Source organism: Taudactylus pleione, unplaced genomic scaffold (assembly GCF_031769625.1).
Source record: "Taudactylus pleione unplaced genomic scaffold, aTauple2 ptg000250l, whole genome shotgun sequence".
Taxonomy (NCBI): Eukaryota; Metazoa; Chordata; class Amphibia; order Anura; family Myobatrachidae; genus Taudactylus; species Taudactylus pleione.
Genome location: NW_028284652.1, coordinates 1,152,512 through 1,180,467, shown reverse-complemented (window position 1 = coordinate 1,180,467; position 27,956 = coordinate 1,152,512). Strand labels below are relative to the sequence as shown.

At 46.5% G+C, this 27,956-nt stretch overlaps 1 protein-coding gene across 1 annotated transcript in view; it reads right to left on the bottom strand.

Annotated features, from left to right (window-relative positions):
- Positions 1-27,956, bottom strand: part of LOC148515315 (solute carrier family 22 member 6-B-like) — a 104,946-nt gene that overhangs the window by 73,175 nt on the left and 3,815 nt on the right. The window contains exons 2-3 of the mRNA XM_088480130.1: positions 26,398-26,501; positions 11,310-11,464 (exon numbers count right to left, since the gene is read on the bottom strand). Of these exons, the coding sequence (XP_088336256.1) occupies positions 11,310-11,464; positions 26,398-26,501 (259 nt within the window). The remainder of the gene's footprint in view (positions 1-11,309; positions 11,465-26,397; positions 26,502-27,956) is intronic.

The window sequence follows — 27,956 nt, the reverse complement described above, 5'->3', positions numbered from 1 at the left end:
TTTCTCTGGCTACTCTGCAATTACCTCCATTCCCAGTCCAGTTCAAGCTTCTGGTTTTACTACAGCTACTCTGTAGTTACATCAAGTTCCAGTCTAGTTAAAGCCTCAGTTTCCACTCCGGCTACTCTGCTTTTATCTCCAGTTACAGTCCGTTCAAGCCTGCGATTTAACTCCGACTGCCTGATGCTCCCTCCGGCCTCAGTCTGGTTCAAGTCTCCGGTACCACGTCTGCAACCTGCATCTTAACCGGTTCATCTCCAGTCCAAGTCTGCAAGTTATTTTCAATTCCAGTCTGCTTGTATTTTGAAGTCTCCAAGGCATCTCAAGACTCTCCTAGTGCTCCCAGTGCCAAGTCTTCTGTTACAGTGATTTAATCTACTAGCAAGTCCTCTTAGTATCTCTCTCCTGCTGATTGCAGGTTCAAGTGGACTTCAATTTACTCCTTACATGCATTATTCTGCTTTTACTTAACATTTCAGATCCTGACCTACTCTGGGACTCACTACTCACCATACCATCGGTACCTCTATTGATGGTGGTTGTTGCTCTGTGGATCCTCTCCTAGAGTATTGGGGTTCATGCTGAATTTCTGCTACAGCGTTCATTAAGGTGCTGGGTGCATTAAGGACTGAGTGCTGGATCTAGGTTCCACTTTTAGGATTTAGGCTCCAGTTACCAAGGTCTGATAATCTGTCTACAGCATTTGTTAGAAGATTCCAGACAGGTTACCAATTACCTGAATTACTCGCTGTGCTGTCCCCTGAGTTCTCAGACACTGGTTCCAGCCCCTTATCCTTATATTCAGGGAAGGGGTTGATTTCTACTCAATTGGTTGCATGGGCAGACTGGGAGCTTTGCAAGTATCACTGACCTCTCGGAGGGCCCCAGGCATTTACCACATGGATCTCATCCATGAGTAGACCTCTGATGCTACAGTACCACCTCTATTCTGCTACAGCCCAACAGCCCAGTTCACAGGTCCTGTCTTGGGTCTAAAAACCCAAAATGTGACAGACTTAGCCTCACTATTGTTGCTATAGAAAATGGTAAGATAGTAATAGTTGAAATATATATGGGCAGAATCTGAACAAAAATGTGTCTCTTGAACAAAAACTATACTCGCTTGTTCGGACTGAAAGCGTTTCTCAGGAGTGTTAAACCCCTACGTGTTAATAGTGAGGGGACATGGATCAATAGGAGAGGTATCCAATGGGAGAACCACAGTGAAGGGAGAACAACAATAAAATTAAGAGTAACCCTAGAAAGCAATTTAAGCAACTAACCCAGAGGTATTAAAGGGAAAGTGAAGAAAGAGTTAACATTATATGCATTGCTATACTGAACAGACACAGTTAAATTAGTTAAAAGCCACACTGGGTCACTGGCGCAGGCAAACTAGAGCAAAGCTCAAAGTAACACTGGTGGCAGAAAAAACCCACCCGGGGGCAGGCCCATACACACCACCACCCAGCATAAAACCTACCCACAACCACCAGAAACAGATAATAAAACTACAGTATCACAACATATTAGCATAAAAATAACAAGAATAAAGATAAATCTTGTAATGCAGTATAGACTTCTAACGTAAAAGGAGATTTACATTTAGCTCTTAATATTCACTGTGGCAAACTGAAGTAGGGCACCTTGGAAATTATCAGAGCATCAAAAAAATGCACTGTGGAGCATGAAAGAGAGAAAAAAGGCAAGTTGGCACAGAGAAACTGAAATAAGCTACCCTGGGTCATCTGAGCCCTAGCAAGAAACCTTTTGCCATTTCTCGATGGGAAGCAGCGTAGAAGCATCTATTAGGGAGGAAAACACAGACCAGTCCGGGAGAGGAACTTTCTCGATGTCAACGGCAGAACAGAAGTCCTGTAGGTCAGATGATGATTTCAACATACTGTATAGAGCTTTCCATCACTTTGCACATTGAGGCTGAATGGAAAACCCCATATATATTTGATATCCTTCTTCCAGAACTCAAAGAAAGGGGAGGAGACATCGCTATTGCAAAGTGTGGCAGGAAACATCTTGGAATGTTTGAATCCTGCTGCCCTCAAATTCAAGAGTCCAATGTACTTTTTTAAGAATCTAGTTTTTCACTGTATAATAATGTAGCTGGTAGATGATTCCCTGAGGGCCTCAGGTTATACAGCATGTTTCCACGATGATAGATGTCTAAACGACCAGCGAGACCGCGCATCGCTGGTCGTTTAAGATATTTTTGCAAACAATTTGCAAACGATTTATGAACGATTGAACGATAACGATATTGTTATCGTTCAATCGCTCAATAAAATCGCTTAGTGGATGTTTCCTTTAGTCTGTGCACATTTCTCCAGCTTTGATAATGATCAGGGCCGGATTTACCATTAGGCAACCTAGGCTTCCGCCTAGGGCCCGTGTTCGGGCATCCCCAAAATCCCTGGAGAGGATAACCTGCTGCTCTTCAACTGTTGCTGCTGGCACTGGCCGAGGGGAGGTCACACACACACACACACACACACACACACACACACACACACACACACACACACACACACACACACACACACACACACACACACACACACAGTACTGTCGGGGCCCTCCCCTGCCTCTAAAATGCTGGGGTGCTGGGGAAGGAGGACTTGGAGGCGGAGTTGCCTTCAGCTGGGAGCCCGTGGAACCACTTCAGCGAGCGCAGTGCCTGCAATCAACTCCACCCCTGTATGTGTTCTGCCAGTCTCCTTTGCCCAAACCCTCCATCTCGACTCACCCGCACTGAAGCCGGTCCCCCCCTCCTGACCCACCCGCACTGTAGCCAGCCCCCCTCCTGACTCACCCGCGCTGTAGCCAGCCAGTCCCCCTCTCAACACCGCACTGTAGTCAGCTCCCCCTCCTGACTCACCCGCACTGTAGCCAGCCAGTCCTGCCTCATGACACCACACTGTAGCCAGCCAGTCCTGCCTCCTGACACCGCACTGTAGCCAGCCAGTTCCCCCTCCCGACATCGCACTGTGTAGAAACACCCCCTCCCCGACTCACCCGCACTGTAGCCAGTCCTCCCTCCAGACACCGCACTGTAGCCAGCCGCCCCCTCCCGACTCACCCGCACTGTAGCCAGCCCCCCTCCCGACTCACCCACCCTGTAGCCAGCCCCCCCTCCCTCCAGCATGTGCTGATCTTGTAAGCTCCCCCTCATCCTGCACTGCTGTAGCTAAGCCCCTGCAGTCACAGTGAGTGCTGCCAGCCTTAGGGGGCGGGGAGGGGGGTTAGGTTTAGGCACCCCTGGGGGGAGGTTAGGGTTAGGGGGGGAGAGGGTTAGGGATACTTAAAATATTTACCTTGTCGGGATCTTCAGTCTTATTATATTAGTGTATTACATCCGCTATTACAGTGTCACTATTCACAATATATATATATTTGTCATCTTGTAATAAATATGAGTGTAAATATATATATATATATATATATATATATATATAAATGTGTGTGCATATAAATATATACAGGGGGGTAGGTGAGAAGGAAAGGGGCATCAACAGAGGTGGACTTGAGGAGAGTGGGACAAACAGAAACAGAGAGAGAGGAGGAAAGAGGGGGACAAAGAGGGAGATGGAAGAAAAGGGGGAAGATGAACATGGTGAGACAAAAGGAAACAAAGAAGAACAGAGGGATACGGGAGAAGGTGGGGAAAAGAAAATAAACAGTTACACAATAGCTAGTGACTCGACAAGTCGACCATATTATATACATGCATCATAATTAGGGGTGAGCGGGTTCGGATTTCTGAAATCCGAACCCCCCCGAGCCCCCCCGATCCGAGTCCGATCCGAGTCAGGCTCGACTTTTCCCGCCTGACTCGGATCTGAAATCGAGGCAAAACGTCATCATCCCGCCTTCCGAGTCTCGCGGGTTTTGGATCCTATATAAGGTACCCGCGTCGGCGCCATTTTCTCACTCGGCTGTGGACAGTGAAGAGGGAGGGTGGGAGTTAGGGCTGTGTAGTGTAGTGTAGTGTAGTGCTGCTGTTGTCCACTACTTAAAAGTCCATAGGGGCTGGCTGTGTTGTGCTGTGCTGCTGTTGTTAATAGGGGCTGTGTCCACTACTTCAAAGTCCATAGGGGCTGGCTGGACTGTGTTGTGCAGTCAGTTCTCCATAGGGGCTGTGTCCACTCCAAAGTCCTGTGCAGTGTCCCAGTCCTAAAGGGGTGCTGTAGTGTTGTCCAGGGGGTGCTCTGTCCATCAGGGGTGCTCCCCCCAAGTGCTAAAAAAATTATATATTTTCTGTGTTTGTGAATTGTGTGCGCAGTAGCCGCACGTGCATCAACAAAGTAGTGCCAAGCGTGCGCCTGTGTCATAAGTAAAGGGCCGGCTGGCTTGACCGTTAAAGGGTGCTGTAACCCCCAAAGTACACTCCAGTCCTCCAAACCAAAAAAAAAATTATTTTCTGTGTTTGTGAATTGTGTGCGCAGTAGCCGCACGTGCATCAACAAAGTAGTGCCAAGCGTGCGCCTGTGTCATAAGTAAAGGGCCGGCTGGCTTGACCGTTAAAGGGTGCTGTAACCCCCAAAGTACACTCCAGTCCAAACCAAAAAAAAAAATATTTTCTGTGTTTGTGAATTGTGTGCGCAGTAGCCGCACGTGCATCAACAAAGGAGCAGCGCCAAGCGTGCGCCTGTGTCCCATAAGTAAAGAGCCGGCTGGCTCATTTCTTAAAGGCTGGTGTAACCCACAAAGTGCACTACTCTCCAGCAAAAATAAAAAAATATTTTCTGTGTTTAGCCGCACGTATATATCAAATCGATATAACATAAATGGAGGACCAAACTTTCTCCGATAAAAATAAAATAGAGAAAGATCAAGAACCACTTCCTCCTAGTGCTGAAGCTGCTGCCACTAGTCATGACATAGACGATAACATGCCATCAACGTCGTCTGCCAAGGCCGATGCCCAATGTCATAGTAGAGGGCACATACAATCCCAAATGACAAAGTTCAGGAAAATGACCTTGAAAAAAACATTTAAATCATCTGAAGAGAAACGTAAACTTGCCAATATGCCATTTACGACACGGAGTGGCAAGGAACGGCTAAGGTCGATCCCTAGTATGTTCATGACTAGTGGTTCAGCTTCACATGACGATGGAAGCCCTCCTCCCACTAAAAAAATCAAAAGAGTTAAGCTGGCAAAAGCACAGCGAAGAACTGTGCTTTCTAAGAAGATATCACAAATCCCCAAGGAGAGTCCAAGTGTGGTGGTGGTTGCGATGCCTGACCTTCCCAGCACTGGACGGGAAGAGGTGGCTCTTTCCACCATTTGCACGCCCCCTGCAAGTGCTGAAAGGAGCACCCACAGTCCACTTGCTGATATGCAAATTGAAGATGTCACTGTTGAAGTACAACAGGATGAGGATACTGGTGTAGCTGGCGCTGAGGAGGAAGTTGGCGAGGAGGATTCTGATGGTGATGTGGTTTGTTTAAATCAGGCTCCGGGGGAGACAGTTGTTGTCCGTGGGATGAAAAAGCCCATCACGGTCATGCCTGGGCAGAAGACCAAACATTCCACCTCTTTGGTCTGGCAATATTTCTATCCAAATCCGGACAACAACTGTCTTGCCATATGTACCATATGTAAAGGTGAAATAAGTAGGGGTAGGGACGTCAACCACCTAGGAACATCCTCCCTTATACGGCACCTGCAGCGCGTTCATAAAAAGTTACTGTCAAGTTCAGAAACTTTGGCTAAGATCGTAAGCAGTCCAGGGACACCTAAATCCCATTGTCCTGTTGTATCCAAGCGCCTGCAAACCACACCGTCAACTCCCTCCTCGTCAATTTCCTCCTTAGTCAGGATCGGAAGTAGTCCTGCAGGCCATGTCACTGGCATGACTGACTCTCCTATCCGGGATTCCTCCGGAGGATCCTGCATTGCTACGCCTACTGCTGCCGCTGCTGCTGTTGCTGCTGCTGGGAGTCGTTCATCATCCCAGAGAGGAAGTAGGAACACCACTACTTTTACTAAACAATTGACGCTCCAACAGTCCTTAGCGAGGAGGATGAAGTACGACAGCAGTCATCCTGAAGCAAAACGTATAACTGAGGCCTTGACTGCTATGTTGGTGTTAGATGTGCGTCCGGTATCCGCCATTAGTGCAGTGGGATTTAGACAATTGATGGAGGTAGTGTGTCCCCAGTTCCAAATCCCGTCTAGATTCCACTTCACTAGGCAGGCGATACCGAGACTGTACAGAAACGTCAGAAAAAGTGTCCTCAGTGTCCTGAAAAATGCCGTTGTACACAATGTCCACTTAACCACGGACATGTGGACAAGTGGAACAGGGCAGACTAAGGACTATATGACTGTGACAGCCCACTGGGTAGATGTATCACCTTACGCAGCAACAGCAGCAGCGTCACCAGTAGCAGCATCTCAGAAACGCCAGCTCGTTACAAGGCAGGCTACGCTGTGTATCACCGGTTTCAGTAAGAGGCACACCGCCGACAACCTCTTAGAGAAACTGAGGGAAATCATCGCCCAGTGGCTTACCCCACTTAGACTCTCCTGGGGATTTGTGATATCTGACAACGCCACCAATATTGTGCGGGCATTACATCTGGGCAAATTCCAGCACGTCCCATGTTTTGCTCACACAATAAACTTGGTGGTGCAGAATTTTCTGAAAAGCGACAGGGGCGTGCAGGAGACGCTTTGGGTGGCCCGAAAAATTTCTGGCCACTTTCGCCATTCAGCGACTGTGTGCCGAAGACTGGAGCGCCAGCAAACACTCTTGAACCTGCCCCGCCATCACCTGAAGCAAGAGGTTGTGACGCGGTGGAACTCAACCTTCTATATGCTTCAGAGGATGGAGGAGCAGCAAAAGGCCATTCATGCCTATACATCCACCTATGACATAGGCAAAGGAGGGGGTATGCACCTGACTCAAGCGCAGTGGAGAATGATTTCCGTGTTGTGCAAGGTTCTCCAGCCCTTCGAACTTGCCACACGTGAAGTCAGTTCAGACACTGCCAGCTTGAGTCAGGTCATTCCCCTCATCAGGCTTTTGCAGAAGCAGCTGGAGAAAGTGAAGGAGGAGCTAAGACGGAGCAATTCCGCTCGGCATGTGGGACTTGTGGATGAAGCCCTTCATTCGCTTTGCCAGGATTCCAGGGTGGTCAATCTGTTGAAATCAGACCACTACATTTTGGCCACCGTGCTCGATCCTAGGTTTAAAGCCTATGTGGTGTCTCTCTTTCCGGCCGACACAAGCCTGCAGAGGTGCAAAGACCTGCTGGTGAACACACTGTCAGCTGAAGCGGAACGTGACACGTCAACGGCTCCTTCTTCATTTTCTCCCGCAACTGGGGCTGCCAGGAAAAAACTTAGGTATCCTAAGCAACCCGCTGGCGGTGATGCAGGGCAGGCAGGACCAAGTTTGGACATCTGGTCCGGACTGAAGGACCTGGCAACAATTTCTGACATGTCTACTGTCACTGCATATGATACTGTTACCATTGACAGAATGGTGGAGGATTACATCGGTGACAGCATCCAAGTAGGCATGTCAGACAGTCCATACCTGTACTGGCAGGAAAAAGAGGCAATTTGGAGGCCCCTGTACAAACTAGCTCTATTTTACCTGAGTTGCCCCCCCTCCAGTGTGTACTCCGAAAGAGTGTTTAGTGCAGCTGGGAACCTTGTCAGCGAAAGGCGTAGGAGGTTGCTTCCACAGAATGTGGAGAAGATGATGTTCATCAAAATGAATTATCAGCTCTTCCAGGGAGACCAGCCTCCAGAAGGTACAGAGGGACCTGTGGTGGTGGATTCAAGTGGGGACGAGTTAATACTTTGTGAGGATGAGGATGTACACACTGAAGAGGGTGAGGAATCGGTGGATGAGGAGGATGAGGATGACATCTTGCCTCCGTAGAGCCAGTTTGTGCAGGGACACATTAATTGCCAGCTTGTTTTGTGGGGGCCCAAACGAACCAATCATTTCAGCCACAGTTGTGTGGCAGACCCTGGCGCTGAAATGATTGGTTTGTTAAAGTGTGCATGTCCTGTTTATACAACATAAGGGTGGGTGGGAGGGCCCAAGGACAATTCCATCTTGCACCTCATTTTTTTCTTTGCATTATGTTCTGTTTGGGGCCTAGTTTTTCAAACTGCCATCCTGTCTGCCACTGCAGTTTCACGCCTAGATGGGTCACGTGATTGTGCCGCCCACTCGTGTCGCTTAGCATAGTCATCCAGCTACCTCGGTGCAACCTTTTGGACATAAAAACACTATTGTGAGGTGTGAGGTGTTCAGAATAGACTGGAAATGAGTGGAAATTAAGGTTATTGAGGTTAATAATAGCATAGGAGCAGAAAAACCTACAAATTCTGTGATTTTAGCTGTTTTTATACTTTTTTTAAAAAAAATACAGATCCAAAACACAAAACCCAGAACCCAAAACATGGAAGGGTGGTTTTGGCAAAACCAATCCAGATCCAAAACACGAAGAAAGATCCAGATCCAAAACCAAAACACAAAACACGAAAAGTGGCCGGTGCACACCCCTAATCATAATATATATTATATATTGCATGTATATAATATGATGTGTGTATCTTGCTCTAGCGATACCTACTGTAATATATGCACAGGATTATTTGAGGGAGGGGGGCCCCAAACGTGAATTTGCCTAGGGCCCCATGAGGTCTAAATCCGGCTCTGATAATGATGTTTATTATGTGATAATTAGGAATTGTATGGCTGACATGGTAGGATAAGTGTTCGTGCCTGCTGCAGAATGCTCTTCCCTCAGTAGGAACTGCACATACCAGCATGCCCTGCAACAGCTTCAGCAGGCCCTAACAGCAAATCTTTGGCAGAACATGCTGGCCTGTGTGGCTCCACAGCATCTCTCAGTGGGACACTATCTTTATGATACTACTGTTTATATGCTAATTGCAATGAAACTGTTGTAATCATAGCAGACTGTGGATATGGTAATTAGAAGAATAGGTCTCATTGCAATTAGCAACTCATATGATACTACTGTTCATGTGCTAATAGCAATCAGACTGTATGCTATTATTCCAACAGTTTCATTGCAATTAGCATATTAACATTAGTATCATATGAGTTGCTAATTGCAATCAGCCTGACTTGACAGGCTCACTGTTTACTGGTCACCATTAGTTATTACTTTAGCTATACCGAGATTATGACTGTCTACATTTTTTATGTCAACCTTATGATTTGTCTCTATTCTAAATGTTGACATTTTGATTGTGTTTAAATTTTAAACGGTCGACATTTGGACAGTTGACATTTCACCCTGTCTATATATAATTTGTCTACAGCCATGGCCAAAACCTTTGAGAATGACCCAAGTATTGGTTGTCACAAAGTTTGCTGCTTCAGTGTTTTTAAACCTTTTTGTCAGATGTTACTATGGTATACTGAAGTAAAATTACAAGCATTTCATAAGTGTCAAAGGCTTTTATTGACAATTACATTAAGTTTATGCAAAGTGTCAATATTTGCAGTGTTGACCCTTCTTTTTCAAGACCTCTGCAATTCGCCCTGGTAAGTTGTTAATCAACTTCTGGGCCACATACTGACTGATGGCCGCCCATTCTTGCCTACTCAATGCTTGGAGTTTGTCAGAATCTGTGGGTTTTTGTTTGTCCACCTGCCTCTTGAGGATTGACCACAAATTCTCAATGGGATTAAGGTCTGGGGAATTTCCAGGCCATGGATCCAAAATTTAGATGTTTTGTTCCCCGAGCCACTTAGTTATCACTTTTGCCTTATGGCAAGGTGCTCCATCATGCTGGAAAAGGCATTGTTCCTCACCAAACTGTTCTTGGATGTTTGGGAGAAGTTGCTCTTGGAGGATGTTTTGGTACCATTCTTTATTCTTGGCTGTGTTCTTAGGCAAAATTGTGAGTGAGCCCACTTACTTGTCTGAGAAGCAACCCCACCTACACATGAATGGTCTCAGGATGCTTTACTGTTGGCATTGATTAGGCAAGAATGGGTGGCCATCAGCATGCTAGGACGAATTGCAGAAATCTTGAAAAAGAAGGGTCAACACTGTAAATATCGATTCTTTGCATAAACTTAATGTAATTGTCAATAAAAACCTTTGACACTTATGAAATGCTTGTAATTTTACTTCAGTATATCATAGTAACATCTGACAATAAGGTCTACAAACACTGAAGTAGCAGGCTTTGTAAAAAACAATACTTGTGTCATTCTCAAAACTTTTGGCCCTGGCTGTACATTATGTCCTGGCGACATTTTGACTGTCTGTAAATTGATTGTCAACATATAGCCCATGTCAACATTTTGATTGTCTACTTAGCTGCAAAGCTGTCAGATTTCCGGAACTTGGTTTTTGGCCCCGATAGGATAACGCCATCTCCAGATAGGGGCCTCCTGCTCCTCCTCCCTAGGCGGTCTCCTGCTCCCTCTATGCTGCGCTGGGTGATGGCCACACATGTGCAGTGTGCGCGGGGGGTCCAAACCAGGAAGAAATGTTATAGTGTTACGCTATCACACTGCTTACAGCTCTTCCCCAGGACGGGCTCTTACCTGACCTGTCCCCTGGTAAGAGCATTTTAGTAAATTCGATGAAGATATTAGTTTCCAATTTGCAAATTTACACAAAAAAGATTCATCACATCCACATTAAAAATGTGAATTGGGATAAATATGCCCCTTATTGATAAATAGGCTCCTAAAACAGGTGTTTAGTTGTTGAGTATGAGGAATTTATTTTAAGAGTTTCACATGTAGTATATTATCCACTTCTTTGGGGGATGAATCCTTTCGGGCCTGGCCTGCCTGGTTTGATGTATCAGACAGTAATTAATTCTACTTTGTCTAATTTCCAACATATTTGATGTCATTTTTTTCGAAAATTTTTAAAAAGCTTCTGCACATAAGGAGGTCTTTGGCTGGATTAGGAATAACCACTGTGTTAGCCTTTAACACTCTGGATGCTTTGTGGTTGGTTGTAAAAGTATGGAATTCATTAGAGTGTTGAGATGATTGTTGAGTTGATGAGTGAATTTCTTATGGTAAACTGATGATAAACTGTTTGGCTCAGGCGCCTTTAAGATTTTAGATTTTAACCTCTTCTTCTTGGGAAGGAGGAGGGGGGATTGTCTAGTGTTGTTAACACTGGTATGTATACTATAAGTGGCGGGATGTACCGCATCGGTAATGTGATGTTTAGTACATCCCGCCCTCAGTCTGCATTACAGCATTACTTACTATCGTGCCTGTACACTGTAGGTGTCCCATCTATCAATATGGACTTACTTAGGCTAAGGTCATTAATGATAAGGCCACAAAGCCCCATGCCCGTCAGGAAACGGAAGGTGCAGTAGAGGGAGAAGTTAGGAGAAAAGGCAGATGCTGTTCCCATCAAAGCCACTTTCAACAGACAACACAGAAGCACTACCCGACGTCCAAACCTACAATATATGAAAAAACGAATGTACAATTAGATGCAATTTACATGTAATGTAAAATGTACCAGTGAAAAAAAATGGCATTTTGATACCTATGCAGAGTTGGCCTTAAACGCAACATGTGACCAATTCTGCATAAATAGCAAATACGCCTCCCAGCCCTTGCTATTAACAGGAGCAGATGCGCTCAGAATATAACAGGTGTTGTGGCTTTACTGAAAGCACAAAAGATGCTCAAAATCACAGTGCACAATACATACACATTACAGTAAGTGAGCAGAAAGTGTAGATAATTAGTACTCTAGTAGCATTGAGCATGCTAAATGCAAATAAAAAAAGACAAAAATATAAATTTTTATTATTTTCCAAACTAATAAACAGGATGCGGTCAATATCCTGACTCCTGGAATGCCAAAGGTAAGTAGCGGGGTTAGGGGGAGGGCTAGCATTAGGGGTTAGGGTTAATAACTAGGGGGGGGGGGTTAGGCACTATGGGGGGGAGGGTTAGTTTTAGGGTGCAGTTAGGGGAAGGTTAGGTTTAGGCACTAGGGAAGGAGGGTTAGGGTTGGCAGAGGGGAAGGGTTAGAATACTGACAGACAAAGTGTCGTTATCCTAACTCTGTCGACATCCCATACCCATCCCTATTACATATATCAGTAGCCTTCTAGATCCCAAACAGGACAGGAAATTTTTTTTCATTTTTCTAAACAAGTGTTTAGTGCACTGTAATCCTGCTATCATATTGCAGCCAGTGGTGGATTTTACCTAGGGGCGGCAACCCACCCAGTAAGATCTTCCACCCCCTGTGACTCCTGATGGAAGCACTTCCTGCTAGTCACATGCTGTACAGAGGTGTTTTCTCCCTTGGGGCTCTATTTATTAACATTATTTTTACTAAAATAAAGTGAAAAAGGGCGTTTTCACACCCTTTTCACATTATTTTAGTTTCACCTATAGTTATTACAGGGCAATTGGAGTAGAATTAGTAAAATTCTACTCCAACCCCTAGTATCACTAATTTTTAGTAAAGCAGATCGCATTTCCCATAATTGTAATGGGAAATGTGATCCGACCATAGTTACTAAAAATAAATTGTAAAAAAATACCGGGGAAAGCCCTGTGATAATAATGCCACCTGGAGGTGGCGTTATCCAGGGTCTCCCCCGGTTACCGGGCTCCCACTCTGCTCTAACGGGGAGAGCAGAGGCAGGAGCCGGTACCAGTAATCAGCTATGTGGTCTAAACAGACCGCAAGCTGATTGCTGTAAAAAAAAGAAAAAAAAATTGAAACATTTTTTTTTTACTTACCTGAATCCAGGGACCGGTGATCGGGCCTCCGGTGATGGCTCCTATACGGTCAGCTGGTCTCCCATAGTGCCCTGCTGCCCGGTCATCAGGTGATCGGGCCCCAGTGCAGTATGGGAGATCACCTGATCGGGAAGCTCGGAGAAGATCACCGGAGGCCAGGAGGATGCAGGTAAGTGTAATGAAGAGAGGGGGGGTCGCGGGGATCCGCGATCATGGGGGGTGGGGCTTAGCATCGGTGGGGGAAGCAGCGACGGTGGGTCGGCGCATGCGTGGGCTCTTAGTCGCGGTATTTTTTCCGAAAATAACGCGACTACAGTGCGGATGGGATCCGCAGGGACAGAGCTTTATCGCAAGCTCTGTCCCTGCAAGGGATTTATAGTAAATCCCTGTGATATTGCCTGAATTCGCAATGCGAATTCACTCGGTAATATCACACTACAATCCGCATTCAATATGCGGATTGTAGTAAATAGAGCCCTTGGTCTGCCAGTCTGTACTGCAATAGCAGAGAGAGCACGGGAAGCCACTCCCCTGCTATCACTGCACTCCTCACCTGTTTCTAGGGGCTGCAGCTGAACCTAGAAGCCTGCTGGCATGTTAATTTGTACACACCACAGCAGTTATATTACAGGACTACATTTGCATAACTTTGTGTGTCTTAGAAGCATTCAGCAAATCAGACATTCCACGTGGCCGTTATCATCATTAGTACACTTTTTACACCAGACTTACATTTGCACAAGTTTGTGTCTCTTAGATGCATTCAGCAAATCAGATGCGACTCATTGGCGTCATCATCATCATCAGTTCACTAGTTACACCAGGTACTCAACGCTCCCCCCCTCCTGTATGTGCAACTGGCAGAGGGGCACAGCAGCGCCCTCCTGCTTCACGACGGCGCAAATACTGTTTTATTATTTTGTAAAAGGAGATATGCTACACCTCTGTACATTAGGTCACGCCCCTTGCCTGTACCTGGGCCCGTACAGGATCTCTACGTCCCTGGAGGCAGGTACAGGAGCTGGGCAATAGGAGTTCACACCTACACAAATTTTTAAGCTTTTGTTGCAGGGAGAGATGTATCAGGCCTTCTAAAGAGTGTAGAAGTTGCCCATAGCAGCCAATCAGCTCAGCGCAGATACCGGCACCTTGCTGGTATTAGAAAATGCACCCGGCTCTCACAAACAAGTCCAAACTCCAAAGGGACTATAAATATTATCATATATGTTTTAACTTATAGTTTTATTTATAGGTGCCAGTGTTTCAAGTGCTAATATTCCTTTTAGTACAGTCAGACAACTATATGAGCTGCAGGGCCGTAACTAGGGTGGTGCGATATGTGCCATAGCACAGGGTACCCCAGGGCAGGGGGCGCTGTTTGGGCCTGTCAATTTTCTGTCCCTATCTCCTCCCTGCTGACTCACACTCCATCTGGCCACCCTCCCAAGCACCTCCAGTCACATCCTCTTTTATTTACACACATATTTCAAAATACTGTCATACCCGGGACTCAATTTCGTATGGCAGCCCATGAATGCTCTTTCTGGCCCTGGGCTCCAAAAACTCTAGTCACAGCTCTGTGAGCTGCTATAGATAATAGCATGGCCAGTCTTTTATTATTGTTGATAATAGGAAGCAAAACTAACAATCCATAAACAGGAACATTCTGATTCCATGGATGTAAAGGAAATTCTGAGACTGAGACAATCACTCCTGACGGGACTGAATGGCCTCCTGATTTTTGGTATTCTTTCCATGGGGAGACTGACGGAAAAGAACCTTCTGGTGGAGGCCCTTTGGAGGTCCAAGATATAATCAGGCTCTATGAAGTTTCTTAGCCATATATAAGAAGAGAAAGCTATCTTTAGATCCTGGAGCAACAGATTATCTCAAATCCAGCAATTTGCAGGATCCCAAACAGCATGGATTTACTGGGGGGGAGATCATGTCAAACTGGTTGAGTAAGGAAATAGATAAGGGGGGGGGGCAGAGATATAGCTTGTCTAGACTTTAGTAAGGCTTTTGACACTGTTCCACATCGCAGACTTTTAAATAAACTGGAAAGCATGGGATTGGATACAAAGATAGTTGAATGGATACGATCATGGCTGCAGGATAGGAAACAGAGAGTTGTAGTAAACGGAGTGCAGTCTCAAAAGGGAAATGTTACCAGTGGAGTACCTCAGGGATCTGTACTTGGACCAGTGCATTTTAATATCTTTATTTGTGACATTGCAAATGGTATTGAAGGGAAACTATGCCTTTTTGCAGATGACACAAAGGTATACAACAGGGTAGACACACCAGGAGGGGTAAAACAAATGATTGATGAAACTAGGTAGACTAGAGGAATGGTCAAGAACGTGGCAACTACAGAGACTGTACAAAGAACGGCAACTAAAATGGTGCAAGGTCTACACCACAAAATGTACCAGGAAAGACTAAAAGTTCTTAATATGTATAGTTTGGAGCAGAGAAGGGAAAGGGGGGACATGATAGAAACATTCAAATATATAAATGGTTTTAACAAGGTAAAGGAAGGAGACATTCTTCAAAGAAAGAGAAGTATTAGAAGAAGAGGACATGTTCTGAAACTGGAGGGTTGTAGGCTAAGGGGAAATTTGAGGAAAAATGACTTCATAGAAAGGGTAGTGGACAAGTGGAATAGCCTCCCATCAGAGGTGGTAGAGGCTAAGACAGTAGAGCAATTTAAACATGCATGGGATAGACATAAGGATATCCTTCAGAAGAAGTAAGAATCAATAAGGGTTGAGGTAACAATATGTTTAAAAATGGGGCAGACTAGATGGGCCAAGTGGTTCTTATCTGCCGTCAAATTCTATGTTTCTTTGTTAGAAGTCCTAGGCTGTCAGCAAGTGAAAGGAGTGAAAACTCAGGCCCCTTATGTCTGGGTATGCCCACTGGAAGCAAAGGGCTATTTTGTAATGTAACTTCACAGATGATCTTATCAAGGTCTGTCTGGTGCACAAAGGGCATTTCTCCCAAAAGGCAAGAACTCAAGATTCTTTTTTTGGATTTCACATCAGCATCCCAGAATCTAAACCAAAGTGCATACCTAACAATCATGCTGAGGGCTGTAAGTCTAGAACCTCCTCGTGCAGGTACTCCAATACCTCCTTGATATGTTCAATCAATTATAACTACTCCGATCTAGGTCTGTCTTATGGTATGCCCTCAATAACCTGTTCTAACTTTTCCACAGTTTTCTCACAGCCGCACTGCTGCAACTTAAATAGACCTTAAAATACCAACTCCCTGTATTCTAAGGTACTCTTCTTCAAAGGCTGACGGTTCTACTGATTTACTCAGCAGTTCACTCTCATCTTATAAAGAGAACTCTGAATCCGAAATCCGAAATTAACCTAGGTTGTATTCTATCAGTTATAAGGTTTTTGGACAGAGAAAGATAAAAACTATCATGCATAACTATTTTTACAATATAGAAAGAAAATAAATGGAGGTACTCAGCCTAAAATATTCCCATAAAAATGACAATTTACTGTAGTGAAGCGTTTTTGAGTAAGAAACGGGGTAGAGGAGCCTTAGAAGTGCACTGTCCACTCCAAGCTGCAGGATGAATGTCAGAGATTTTTATTACTCAGTCATTGTCACACTCTGCACAAATTGTGACTTACCTTGCCATTTGCTGCAGGTCAGGATTTCTGTCTGACCTTGTTCGAGAACCATGCAGTGACATCACCATCATGCACTATGTCAGCTGATAGCATTCTTCCAGTGAGAGTGCTCCTGCCTCAGCTGATCTCAGCAGCCTATCAGGGACTTGCAGCAGAGTCATATCCCCTTTGAGAACTCCCACCGGTGCCTGAGCAAAGTGTTGCTTCCTAGAGTGCAGTTCTAACCTGTGGCTCCTTTGTGCAGAAAACTACCACTGCTATCAGGCTCATTTACCAGCATCCAGCGTTCCTGTGATAATCCGTTACTTGTTCCTGGCCTTGGCTTCATTTGTGACCCTGATTTCGTCTGACCCCTGGTACTGCATCTGATATCTGGTTTTGACTTCGGCTATTCCCTGTGACCTGTTTACGCCTGCTCCCTGGTACCATCTAAGTCCGTTTGGTTCTGACCCGGCCTGTCGACTAAGCTTTACTTCTCCGCTTCATCCGGAGTTTACCAGCACCTGTATAAGGGAACCTATCCTGAGGGCCGCGACCTGTGTGTCGGATGCAGCCAAGTCCATACCTTCTTGCGAGGGTCCCTGGTGAATACCGCAGGCACATTAGACTCCGCTCCTCAGGCTTAGGTCTAGCCAACTCCCTAATATGGGCCTGGTACCGTTTAAGGGCCTGATTCAGAGCTGGACGCTCTTTCAGAGTGCTCGCTCTGAATCAGGGCTTTTATTTTTAATTGTAGCCGGCCTCCTGGCCACTCGCTAAGCTGTGGGTGACCACCCACAGCTTTTACGAGCGGCCAGGTGATGGTCGCGATGGTCTGGACCATCGCGACCATTGGGCTTGTGACGAGACCCTTGTGGTAGGGTCTCGTCTTCCGTAAGCCCCAGTGAGCCGGAAGCTCACCACTGACATCACTCGTGATGTCAGTGGGGCCGCCCCCAAATGGCAGGCGTTCCTTCGGGAACGCCTCCATTTGCACAGCCACCCCACCTCCCCGCCTACAAAATGGGGCGAGCTGTCAATCAATATCGACAGCCACTCCATCTTGTAGTGAGCCCAGGAGCAACGAAGCTGCTGTCGCTCGCTGGGGCTTGCGCATGCTCATGTTGGAGCCAGCTCCGGCATGCGCAGTGGGGGACCATCGACCCGTTTGCGAGCGCTGTGCGCTCCCGGGCGGGTCTGAATCAGGCCCTAAGTCCGTTTGGTTCTGACCCGGCCTGTCTACTAAGCCTTACATCTTCACTGCTTCATCCGGAGTTTACCAGCACCTGTATAAGGGAACCTATCCTGAGGGCCGCGACCTGTGTGTCGGACACTGCCAAGCCCATACCTTCTTGCGAGGGTCCCTGGTGAATACCGCCAGCACATTAGACTCCACGCCTCAGGCTTAGGTCTAGCCAACTCCCTAATACAGGCCGCATTCATAACCACCCGAGAGTTGTGACAGATTGCTCAGGCCCGAAAATATGGATGGTGCTGGTCAGACTCAAGTGGCAGACCCCAGTCTGGATCTTATGAATGTGGTGAAAAGATTTGAGATACACAAGCAGGTATACTACAATATTTGGCTGATTGTTTTACCATGGCTTCTCAGTCTCAGACACAGTTAACCCCTGCATACCTCCTCTCACTGCTGAAGATTTTGCCGGTAACTTGCAACTATATAATTCAGTTAAAGGGACCACTTATCACAATTGCTCACAGACCTCCCAGTCATCAAGTAAATTGAATCCCGCGCAACTTGGAATATTTCAGCAAATGCTAGAGCAGCAGCAAAAGCTTTTAACCAACATTATGATGATTCTACCAGAATTAATTTCTTCTGATTCTGACAAAACCCCAACTCAGTATAATAAAACCAAGGAGTTTGTTGATTTGGGAGCCTTAAAGACTGTGGCCTCCTCCTCTGTACAGAAAAGGGAGAAATATCAGAGTTTCCCTCGGCCCAAGCTGTCAGAAGCTGAACGTCAGGGGCGCAAGGAATTTCAACTGTGTCTTTATTGTGGGGTACAGATCATTTTCTAAAAGACTGTTCTCTCTGTAAATCAAGGAAGGGTGACAAGTCTCAGTGTCACAGCGTAATGCCAACAAACTGTCTAGATGGTCACCTTCAGTTCCAGTTTCCACTACTCCAAATAGGAGTGCTGAGGAAGTTGCCCAAAAAGGAACTTCAGTTCAAGATTGGGGTCCTGTGCCCAGAGCACACAATTCTAGCTCTGGAAATCAAAAGAGAGTGTTAAAATCTCCCAAATTCAGTGAGAAATCTGTTCCTGCAGTCTCAGGAGGGGTATCCGATATTTAAAGTCCAGCAGGAGTATCCGATGTCCAGACCTCAGTAAGGGTATCCGATGCTTCAGTCCAAGCAGAGATATTCGATGTTTCAGTTCCAGTGGGGGTATCCGTTAATTCAATTCCAACAAGGGTATCCGTTGCTCAGACTCCAGAAGGATTATTCGATGTTGAGACCCCAGCAGGGGTATCCGATGTTCTACCTGTAAGCAGGGTGTCCAATATTCCAACCCCAATGGGGGTATCCAATGTTCCAGCTGCAAGAGAGGGATTCGATGTTCAAGCCCCAGCAGGGGTATCCGATGTTTCTCCTCCAACAAGGGTAACCAATGTTCCAGTACAAGCAGGGGTATCCAATGGTTCAGTTCCAGCAAGGGAATCCTTTGTTTCAGCCTCAAGAGATATATCCGATGTTTCACTCTCAAGAGATGTGTTCAACTGTTCAACCCCAGGAGGGGTATCTGATGTTCTAACCCCAGTAGGGGTAGCTGATGTTTCAGCCTCAAAAGCAGTGATAGATGTGCCAGCCTCGAAAGGGGTATCTGACTTCCCAGCCCCAGTGGGGACATCAGACTTTCCAGCCCCAGAGGGGGCATCCAATTATCTAGCCGCAGTGGGGGTATCTGACTTTGTAGCTCCAGAGGGGGCATCTGATTTTGTAGCCCTAGGAAGGGCATCTGACTTTGCAACCTCAGAGAAGGTGTCTGAGTTGCCAACCCCAGAGAAGGTGTCTGAGTTGCCAACCCCAGAGAAGGTATCTGAGTTGTCAACCCCAGAGAAGGTGTCTGAGTTGCCAACCCCAGAGGAGGTGTCTGAGTTGCCAACCCCAGATGAGGTGCCTGAGTTGCCAGCCCCAGGAGTGGTCTCCAGTGCCTCAGCCCCAGGAGGGGTCTCCAGTGCATCAGCCCCAGGAGGGGTCTCCAGTACCTCAGCCCCAAAAGGGGTCTCCAGGGCCTCAGCCCCAGGGGACATTTCCAGTGCCAAGATCCCAGCAGGGATTCACAGTGACATGGATTCCTGTTTGCCACTTCCCGAGAACATCACCATGTGGACTTCTAGTACAGTCCAGACTCAGAAAGGGTCATCTAAACTTCCTGTTCCTTCCAGTTCCAGTGTGTCTGGTCTTAATAAGGTCTTGACCTGTACGATTCCTGCCAGTTTAACTGTCTCCGGTCCCAATCCAATTCTACCTATTTAGCCAAGTGAGGGTCCTCCATCTCCTGGTTCCAAAAAAGTCTTTGAGTTCTCACAGACCAGTTTAATACCTACTGCAGTGATCCCTTCACCTGATTCTCTGCTAAGAAGTATGGTGGATGATCGACCATCTGTTTATTTCGATGGAGAGTTAGATCAGTTTTACGCCTTGGCACGTCAATATCTTACCGATGTGGATTCCGGATTGTTGCCTTCACTTACTCCTGCCAATGTGGTCAAATATTTCCTTTTAGCCTTTAGTGGCAAAGCTTTGGACTGGGCTAATCCACTCATAGAGACCAAGGATCCCATTTTAGAAGATCTCTCAGCTTTCACTGAAGCGGTACTGCAAAGGTTTGCTCCAAAATCATCAAGATCAGCACAAGGTCCACAGCCTGAGGTACTGCAAAAGTTTACTCCAAAAGCCTCAAGATCAGCAAAAGGTCCACAGCCTGCGGTATTGAGACTTGGGGTCGCTTCCTTGGCCCCTCTCCATGAAGGCTCCTCTGTCCGGACGCCACCCGTTAGGAGGGGGATAATGTCACACTCTGCACAAATTGTGACTTACCTTGCCATTTGCTGCAGGTCAGGATTTCTGTCTGACCTTGTTCGAGAACCATGCAGTGACATCACCATCATGCACTATGTCAGCTGATAGCATTCTACCAGTGGGAGTGCTCCTGCCTAAGCTGACCTCAGCAGCCTATCAGGGACTTGTAGCAGAGTCATATCCCCTTTGAGAACTCCCACTGGTGCCTGAGCAAAGTGTTGCTTCCTAGAGTGCAGTTCTAACCTGTGGCTCCTTTGTGCAGAAAACTACCACTGCTATCAGGCTCATTTACCAGACTCCAGTGTTCCTGTGATAATCCGTTACCTGTTCCTGACCTTGGCTTCATTTGTGACCCTGATTTCGTCTGACCCCTGGTACTGCATCTGATATCTGGTTTTGACTTTGGCTATTCCCTGTGACCTGTTTACGCCTGCTCCCTGGTACCGTCTAAGTCCGTTTGGTTCTGACCCGGCCTGTCGACTAAGCTTTACGTCTTCTCCGCTTCATCCGGAGTTTACCAGCACCTGTATAAGGGAACCTATCCTGAGGGCCGCGACCTGTGTGTCAGATGCAGCCAAGCCCATACCTTCTTGCGAGGGTCCCTGGTGAATACCGCAGGCACATTAGACTCCACGCCTCAGGCTTAGGTCTAGCTAACTCCTTAATATGGGCCGCATACATAACCACCCGAGAGTTGTGACAGTCAGTCAGTGAGAGCAGATTCAAAAGGGAGATGTACCAAGCCTTGGAGAGTGATAAAGTGGATTAGGTGCCCAAAATAACCACTCGACTTCTAACTGTCAAATCAAACAGATAAATTACATAAACTGATTGGTTGCTTTGGGCCACTTTATTTCTCTCTCAGGGGCCTATTCATCATCACTTAATTTCTACAAAAGCAGTAGAAAATGAAAATTTTCACATGCAATTGTGGAAATTTAGTATTTGGCCATTCATGAAGAAGGTAAAACAGGAAATATCACAGATATCTCCTACTTACCTTCCTCTTGCAGAATGGCCCACTGTCCCCATACACTAGTATGGGGACAGAATTCATCAAGTTCCGAAAATTTTATATTTTCAGAGCTTGACTGTGGGTGCATTCGCCATCTTCAGATGGCATTTGCTCACGCTCACTGCGAGCAACCCGTTCTTTCCCTATGGCCTTTCGGATCCCTTGCCCCTGTCCGGCTCCTTCTGCCAGACGTCGAGGCTCATGAAGGTCACGCATGCGCACTTGTGTTACTGCTCCGAAAGGTGATTCAATGATGACTTGCCCCGGCGCTCTGATAGTTAACATAATGAATAGACCCCTAAGGGGCCTATTTAATAAAATTATTTTTGCTAAATTAAAGTGAAAAAGGGTGTTTTCCCACCCTTTTCACATTATTAGTATCACATAAATTCACTAAAGGGCAATTGGAGTAGAATTCTACTCCAAACCCTAATTATCACATATTTTTAGCAAGCAGATTGCATTTCCCATAATTGTAATGGGAAATGTGATCTGCCCTGATTTAGACACAAACAGGACCCATGTTGATCAGCAAATTTAAATTACCGGGTAAAAGTGCTTTTCTGTCTGAGAGGGGTATAAGCAGACTCTTTTATCACATTTGGCCCACCTTATCATTCATTTAAACTCTCCAGTTTTGATCTCAATATATTACTTCATATTTTATATAATTCCTGATAATGAGAAAATATCAGTGTGCCTTTAATTAAAAAGTATTTTAATCTACTTTTCTTAAATACATTGTTTATCTCCATTTATATATGTGCATAGTGCAGGCCGGATTAACGGGGGCATAACTATTGGGGCATTACAATTGGGGGCACTACTACAGGGGGCATTACTATTGGGGGCACTACTACAAGGGGCATTACTATTGGGGGCACTACCACAGGGGGGCATTTACTACTGAGGGCACTACTACTGGGGGCATTGCATAGGAGGCACTGCATAAAGGGCACCACTCCTGGGGGCACTGCATAAAGGGCACCACTACTGTGGGTTCTGCATAAGGGGCACTGCCACTACTGGGAGCACTGCATAAGGGGCACCACTACTGTGGGATCTGCATAAGGGGCACTACCACTGTGGGCACTGCATACAGGGCACTACCACTACTGGGGGCACTGCATAATGGATACTACCACTACTGGGGGCACTGCATAAGGGGCACTACTGGTATGGGCATTGTATAAAAGGCACTACTGCTAGGGGCATTATGTGTATTAGGGGCACTACTACTGTGGGCATTGTGTATAAAGGGCACTACTGTGAGTCATAACATGAATAAGGGACACTACTATATGGTGTAATGTGAATCAGGGGCACTATGTGCAGTGTAATTTGGATAAGATTGCGCAACTGGTGAGTAATATTTCATATGTGTTATTTTTTTTCCTGTGGGTGTATATTGTGTTTTTTTCATGTGTGTGCCTGTGTTTTTTTTTCATGTGGAGCCCATGGGCCCCATTTCACAATGAGACATAACCCTTTTAGCACTCGCTAAAGGGGTTATGTCCTCCTTTCAGTATTTAACAAAGAGCGCTAAGCTTAGCTTATTGCTGTTTGTCAATGTACCGCTTACAAGCGATACAGGGCATGATTCAGAGCCGCTTGCTCTGACAGAGCGCTCGCTCTGAATCAGGGCCGGGCTTTTTTTTTTGGGATCGGCCTCTTGGCCACTCGCATAGCTATTGCGAGCGGCCATGATGATGGTCGCGATGGTCAAGACCATCGCGACCATCGGGCTTGCAACGAGACCGTTGTGCTAGGGTCTCGTGGCTGCAAGCCCCAGAGAGATTTCGGCTCTAACAGAGCCGGAATCTCTCCACTGACATCACTCGTGATGTCAGTGGGGCCGCCCCCAAACAGCAGGCGTTCTCATGGGAACACCTCCGTTTGGGAAGCCACCCCCCCGGCCCGCCCACCAAAGGGGGCGAGCTGTCACTCAACATCGACAGCTCGCCCCCTTTGGTGCGAGACCTGGAGCAACGGTTGCCCATCACTAGCCGGGTCTCGCGCATGTGCACGACGGAGCCGGCTCCGTCATGCGCATGCGCTGTGGGCCACCATCGACCCGGTTGCGAGCGCTCATCGCTTGCGACCGGATCTGAATCAGGCCCACAGTTTCCATTGCGCATACCCCCATTTCATCCATATGTAATAGGGGCCCCCACATGTTTGTTGCCCAGGGGCCCCCATAGACCTTAATCTGGCCCTGGCATAGTGCATTACTTGCAGCATGGTAGTTTGCTATGCTGTGAGGAAACGTATTGCTTTCTTTCACATCCAAGCTGGTCATTTAACATGGTACTATTAGGGATGGACATCGGAACCCTCGCATAGAATAGTTACTGGGCTTCCAACATCAAATCATGCGATGCAATGGCTACTAACCTTCGCATCGTAACCATTCAATTGTAACTAGAGATATGCACCAGGCCATTCTTGCTGGTTTTGGTTTTGGTTCTAATTCATTGTCCAGTTTTATTTTTGGTTTTGCCAAAACACAGTGACTGGTTATGGATTTTTTCCAAACATTTATAAATAAAGTTAAAATCACATAATTTGGACCTTTTTTTAAGTGTGCTGGTGGTGTCGGCAGTGCAGAGGTGCCGGTGGGGACTGCACTGCGGGTGGCGGTGTCCTCGGTGTGGTGGGGGCCGCCATCTTGCTGCCGTTTGCCCCATTGAAGTCTATGACATCTCTCAGCCAATCAGCGGTCAGCCCATTGATTTCAATGGGACTTTTAAAATTCGCACCCGAGCCAAAACCATGAGATCCTACAGCGGGATCTCCAGATTTTTGCTAGGGTAGGGATCCAAAGCAGACAAGGAGATCCGAGCTTTGGCTCGGATTGCCTCGGATCCCGGAAGTTCAGGCATGTTCGTATTTCAAGGATCTGAATCGCTCATCTCTAATAGTAAACATGAAATGGTGTGCGCATGCTTGGAATCTTTCAGAGCTTCATGGATGTGTGCATAAGCTGAGCTGCAGACACCACTTCTGTGTGTCCACTGCTACACAGAAGCAGCTACACAGAAAGCTGCAATCCGATGGGAAAAGTACTTCCATCAAATAGGGAACATTGATGGTTGCTAATAATCGACTTACGCACATGCGCAAGCCCCGGAGTGAGAGAGAAATTCTCTCGCTCCGGAACTCACTACAAAAGGGGCGGCTGTCGATGTTGATCGACAACTCGCCCCATTTTGTAGACGGGGCGGGGGGTGGCTGGCCAGAGGTGTTCCCGAAGTGACGCCTGCCGTTTGTGGGATGCACCACTGACATCACCAGTGATGTCAATGGAGAGCTTCCTGCTCTGTTAGAGCAGGAAGTTTTCGGGTGCCTGCGACGGACAAGACCCTACCACAAGGGGATCGTCGCAAGCCCCGATGGTCGCGACCATGGCGACCATCACCTGGCCGCCCGCAAAAGCTGTGTGTGGTCACCCACAGCTTAGCAAGCGGCCAGGAGGCCGCAAAAAAAAAAAATGCCCTGATTCAGAGCGAGCGCTCTTAAAGAGCGTCTGGTTCTGAATCAGGCCCTTTGTTCCAAATCTCGGGTCAGACCCAGGACAGGTGGAAAAGCGGTATAAGTGATATCTCTTGCATTACATGTGAATTACGCAGGTCTATGGCTGACTAAAACCAGATGAAATGGAGCCAGCCACAAAATCTGTGTAATTCATATTTGTCCCAAACTAAAGGGATGATATGGCAAGCCTGCTTATGTAATGAATAGCCCAAATACTACTTCATTCATGCTTCAAAAGTAGGTGAAAATTTATCTTTTCATTTACTTTAAGGAATAGTGAAGGTGCGCCTTGTAGATTTTATAGCAGAGACAAAACAATCCCTATACATTTTGGAATGTATTTTAAAGTATTCAAATATACTACATATGTTTTGTACCTGTGGTTCTCAACCTCAACCCTCAAGTTTTCCCAACAGATCATGTTTTGAGGATTTCTGTCTGTGGAAGAAGGTGGGTTAATTACTGACCCAGCAAAAAAGATTAATACCCCATTTCCACTGACGTGAGCTCGTATCAACCCGGGATTTTTGTCAGTGGAAATATATTAACCCGGATCCAGGGTCCAGGGAATCCAAGCCTGCTAGTTAGCAGGGTTTTACCCGGGAAGGACCCGCGTATGGCTCAGTAGAAACAGAACCGGGTCCCGTGTGAAAGCATGGGGAGATCGGTGCTTGGAGATGATATATCCAAGCGCCGCATTAAGAGCTCCACTGCACACGGCTGCAGTGTGAACGGCGACGACCCGTGATTAAACTGGGTCAGTGCCACAGTGTGAAAGGGTTCCAAATCCTGGGTCAGACCCTGGACTTTAATGTAAAAAGGGTATTACTCACATGTGCATGATTAAAGAAATCCATAAAACATGACCTGTTGGAGGTACTTGGGGACTGGAGTTGAGAACCCGTTTTATACTATTGTGTCTGTTATGTTCTGATATGATTTGTAGTTATATTGTGTATCAAATGTAACATATTTTTGCAATGTTTGCAATTTTAGCTAATTGCATTTGTGGTAGTGTCTAGATAAGGATGGTTTAGATTAGAATGTACAGCACACTCTAGCTGTCTCTGTCAACATGCTGACAGAGGGGGAGAGCAGGGAGCACAATTGATCACAGAGGTAGGCATGGTGCAGAATACAAAATGTAAGGAGAAATACTGAACAGCAAGCAGATTTTATGGAGGTTATATAAGTCGCACTCAGCAGTATACAGGGGGTAAGAACTAGAAACATCTGTTTTTTTAAGGGCCTGAATAATTTTTTTTAACCTGGTGATGTACCTTATATTATTATGTGCTAGCATATTAGTGCCTAGTATAGAAATGGTGCCCACTATAATGTTGTATCCATACAGATCATGGACTTTATGTCCAGCACAATGTGACGTCTTACCTGTCTGCTAGAGGTCCATACACCATTGCACCCATCAACACCCCCGCCATATAAATGGACTGCGCCAGTTCCTTCATCCACTCTCGTTCACATACCAAATCCCACTGTGTGACAGGGATAAACATGCTTAGTGGGAATCTAATGATATGGTAATTTGCTACAAGATACTAGAGGGGACACTTATAATAACTGATGCACAGAAAAAGTTAATGTAAACCATAGCATCAGACATTTTTAGTAACAGTCCTAATTGGGCCCTCCAGCTGTTGTTGGACTACATATCCCAGCATGCATTTCAACAGTTTTAGCATGTCCAAATAGTAAAACTGTGGCAGGATATGTTGGGATGTGTAGTTCTACAACAGCTGGGGGGTGCTTATTGCCCACCCCTAGGACTGGTTACTATGGCATGCAGCACCTTTTTCCTGTGCATCAGTTTGCTAAAAAGCTACAAGAAATTATTACTTAACGACTATTCATTAAGTGATTATGTGATCACGTCACTAATGCAGTATTGTCACGGGTGTTGTTACCTAGGGATACAGGGGGTCATTCAGACCCGCTCGCGAGCGCAGGACGCTCGCAAGCGGGTCGATGTTGCCCCACTGCGCATGCGCACAACGGAGGGAGCTCCGTCTTGCGCATGCGTGAGACCCGGATAACGACGGGCTCTCCGTCGCTCCGGGTCTCGCACCAAAGGGGACGTGCTGTCGATCTTGATTGACAGCACGCCCCCCCCCGTGGCTGCCAGACGGAGGCGTTCCCATGGGAACGCCTACCGCCTGAAGCCGGCCCCACTGACATCACTAGTGATGTCAGTGGGAGTGATTTTGGCTCTGATAGAGCCAAAATCGCTCCTGGGCTTGCGGCAGCGTGACCCTACTGCAGGGTCTCCGTCGCAAGCCGGATGGTCGCGATGGTCTTGACCATTGCGACCATCATCATGGACGCTCGCATAAGCTGTGGGTGGTCACCCACAGCTATGCGAGCGTCCAGGAGGACGCTCCATTTTCATGGAGGAGGGCCCTGATTCAGAGCGAGCGCTCTGGTCAGAGCATTCGGCTCTGAATCAGGCCCACAGTTCTCACTCAGCTTAATCCTTTAGAGTTGGCTGCATTTGTGCCTCAAAATGCAGGTGCAATTTATTATCACTAACAATGCTGATGTTGCATCTATGTGCAAAGCTGCAACAATGGAAGACGTGCAGTTTGGCACCAGCAGCACAAGTGCCTATTCACTATGAATATTCCTATACTCCTGATTCCTTTTTATCAATTTAAGTGAATGAACAGAAGAGAAATCTAAATCAAATCAATATTTGGTGTGACCACCCTTTGATTTCAAAACGGCATCAATTCTTCTAGGTACATTTGTACAAAGTCAGGGATTTTGTAGGATTATAGTCAGGTGTATGATTAACCAATCGGCATTTTCATATGTTAGTTTGAAACCATTAACTGAAACAGAAACAGCTGTGTAGGAGGCTTAAAACTGGGTGAGGAACAGCCAAACTCTGCTACAAAGGTGAGGTTGTAGAAAACAGTTTCATGTCACAGGTC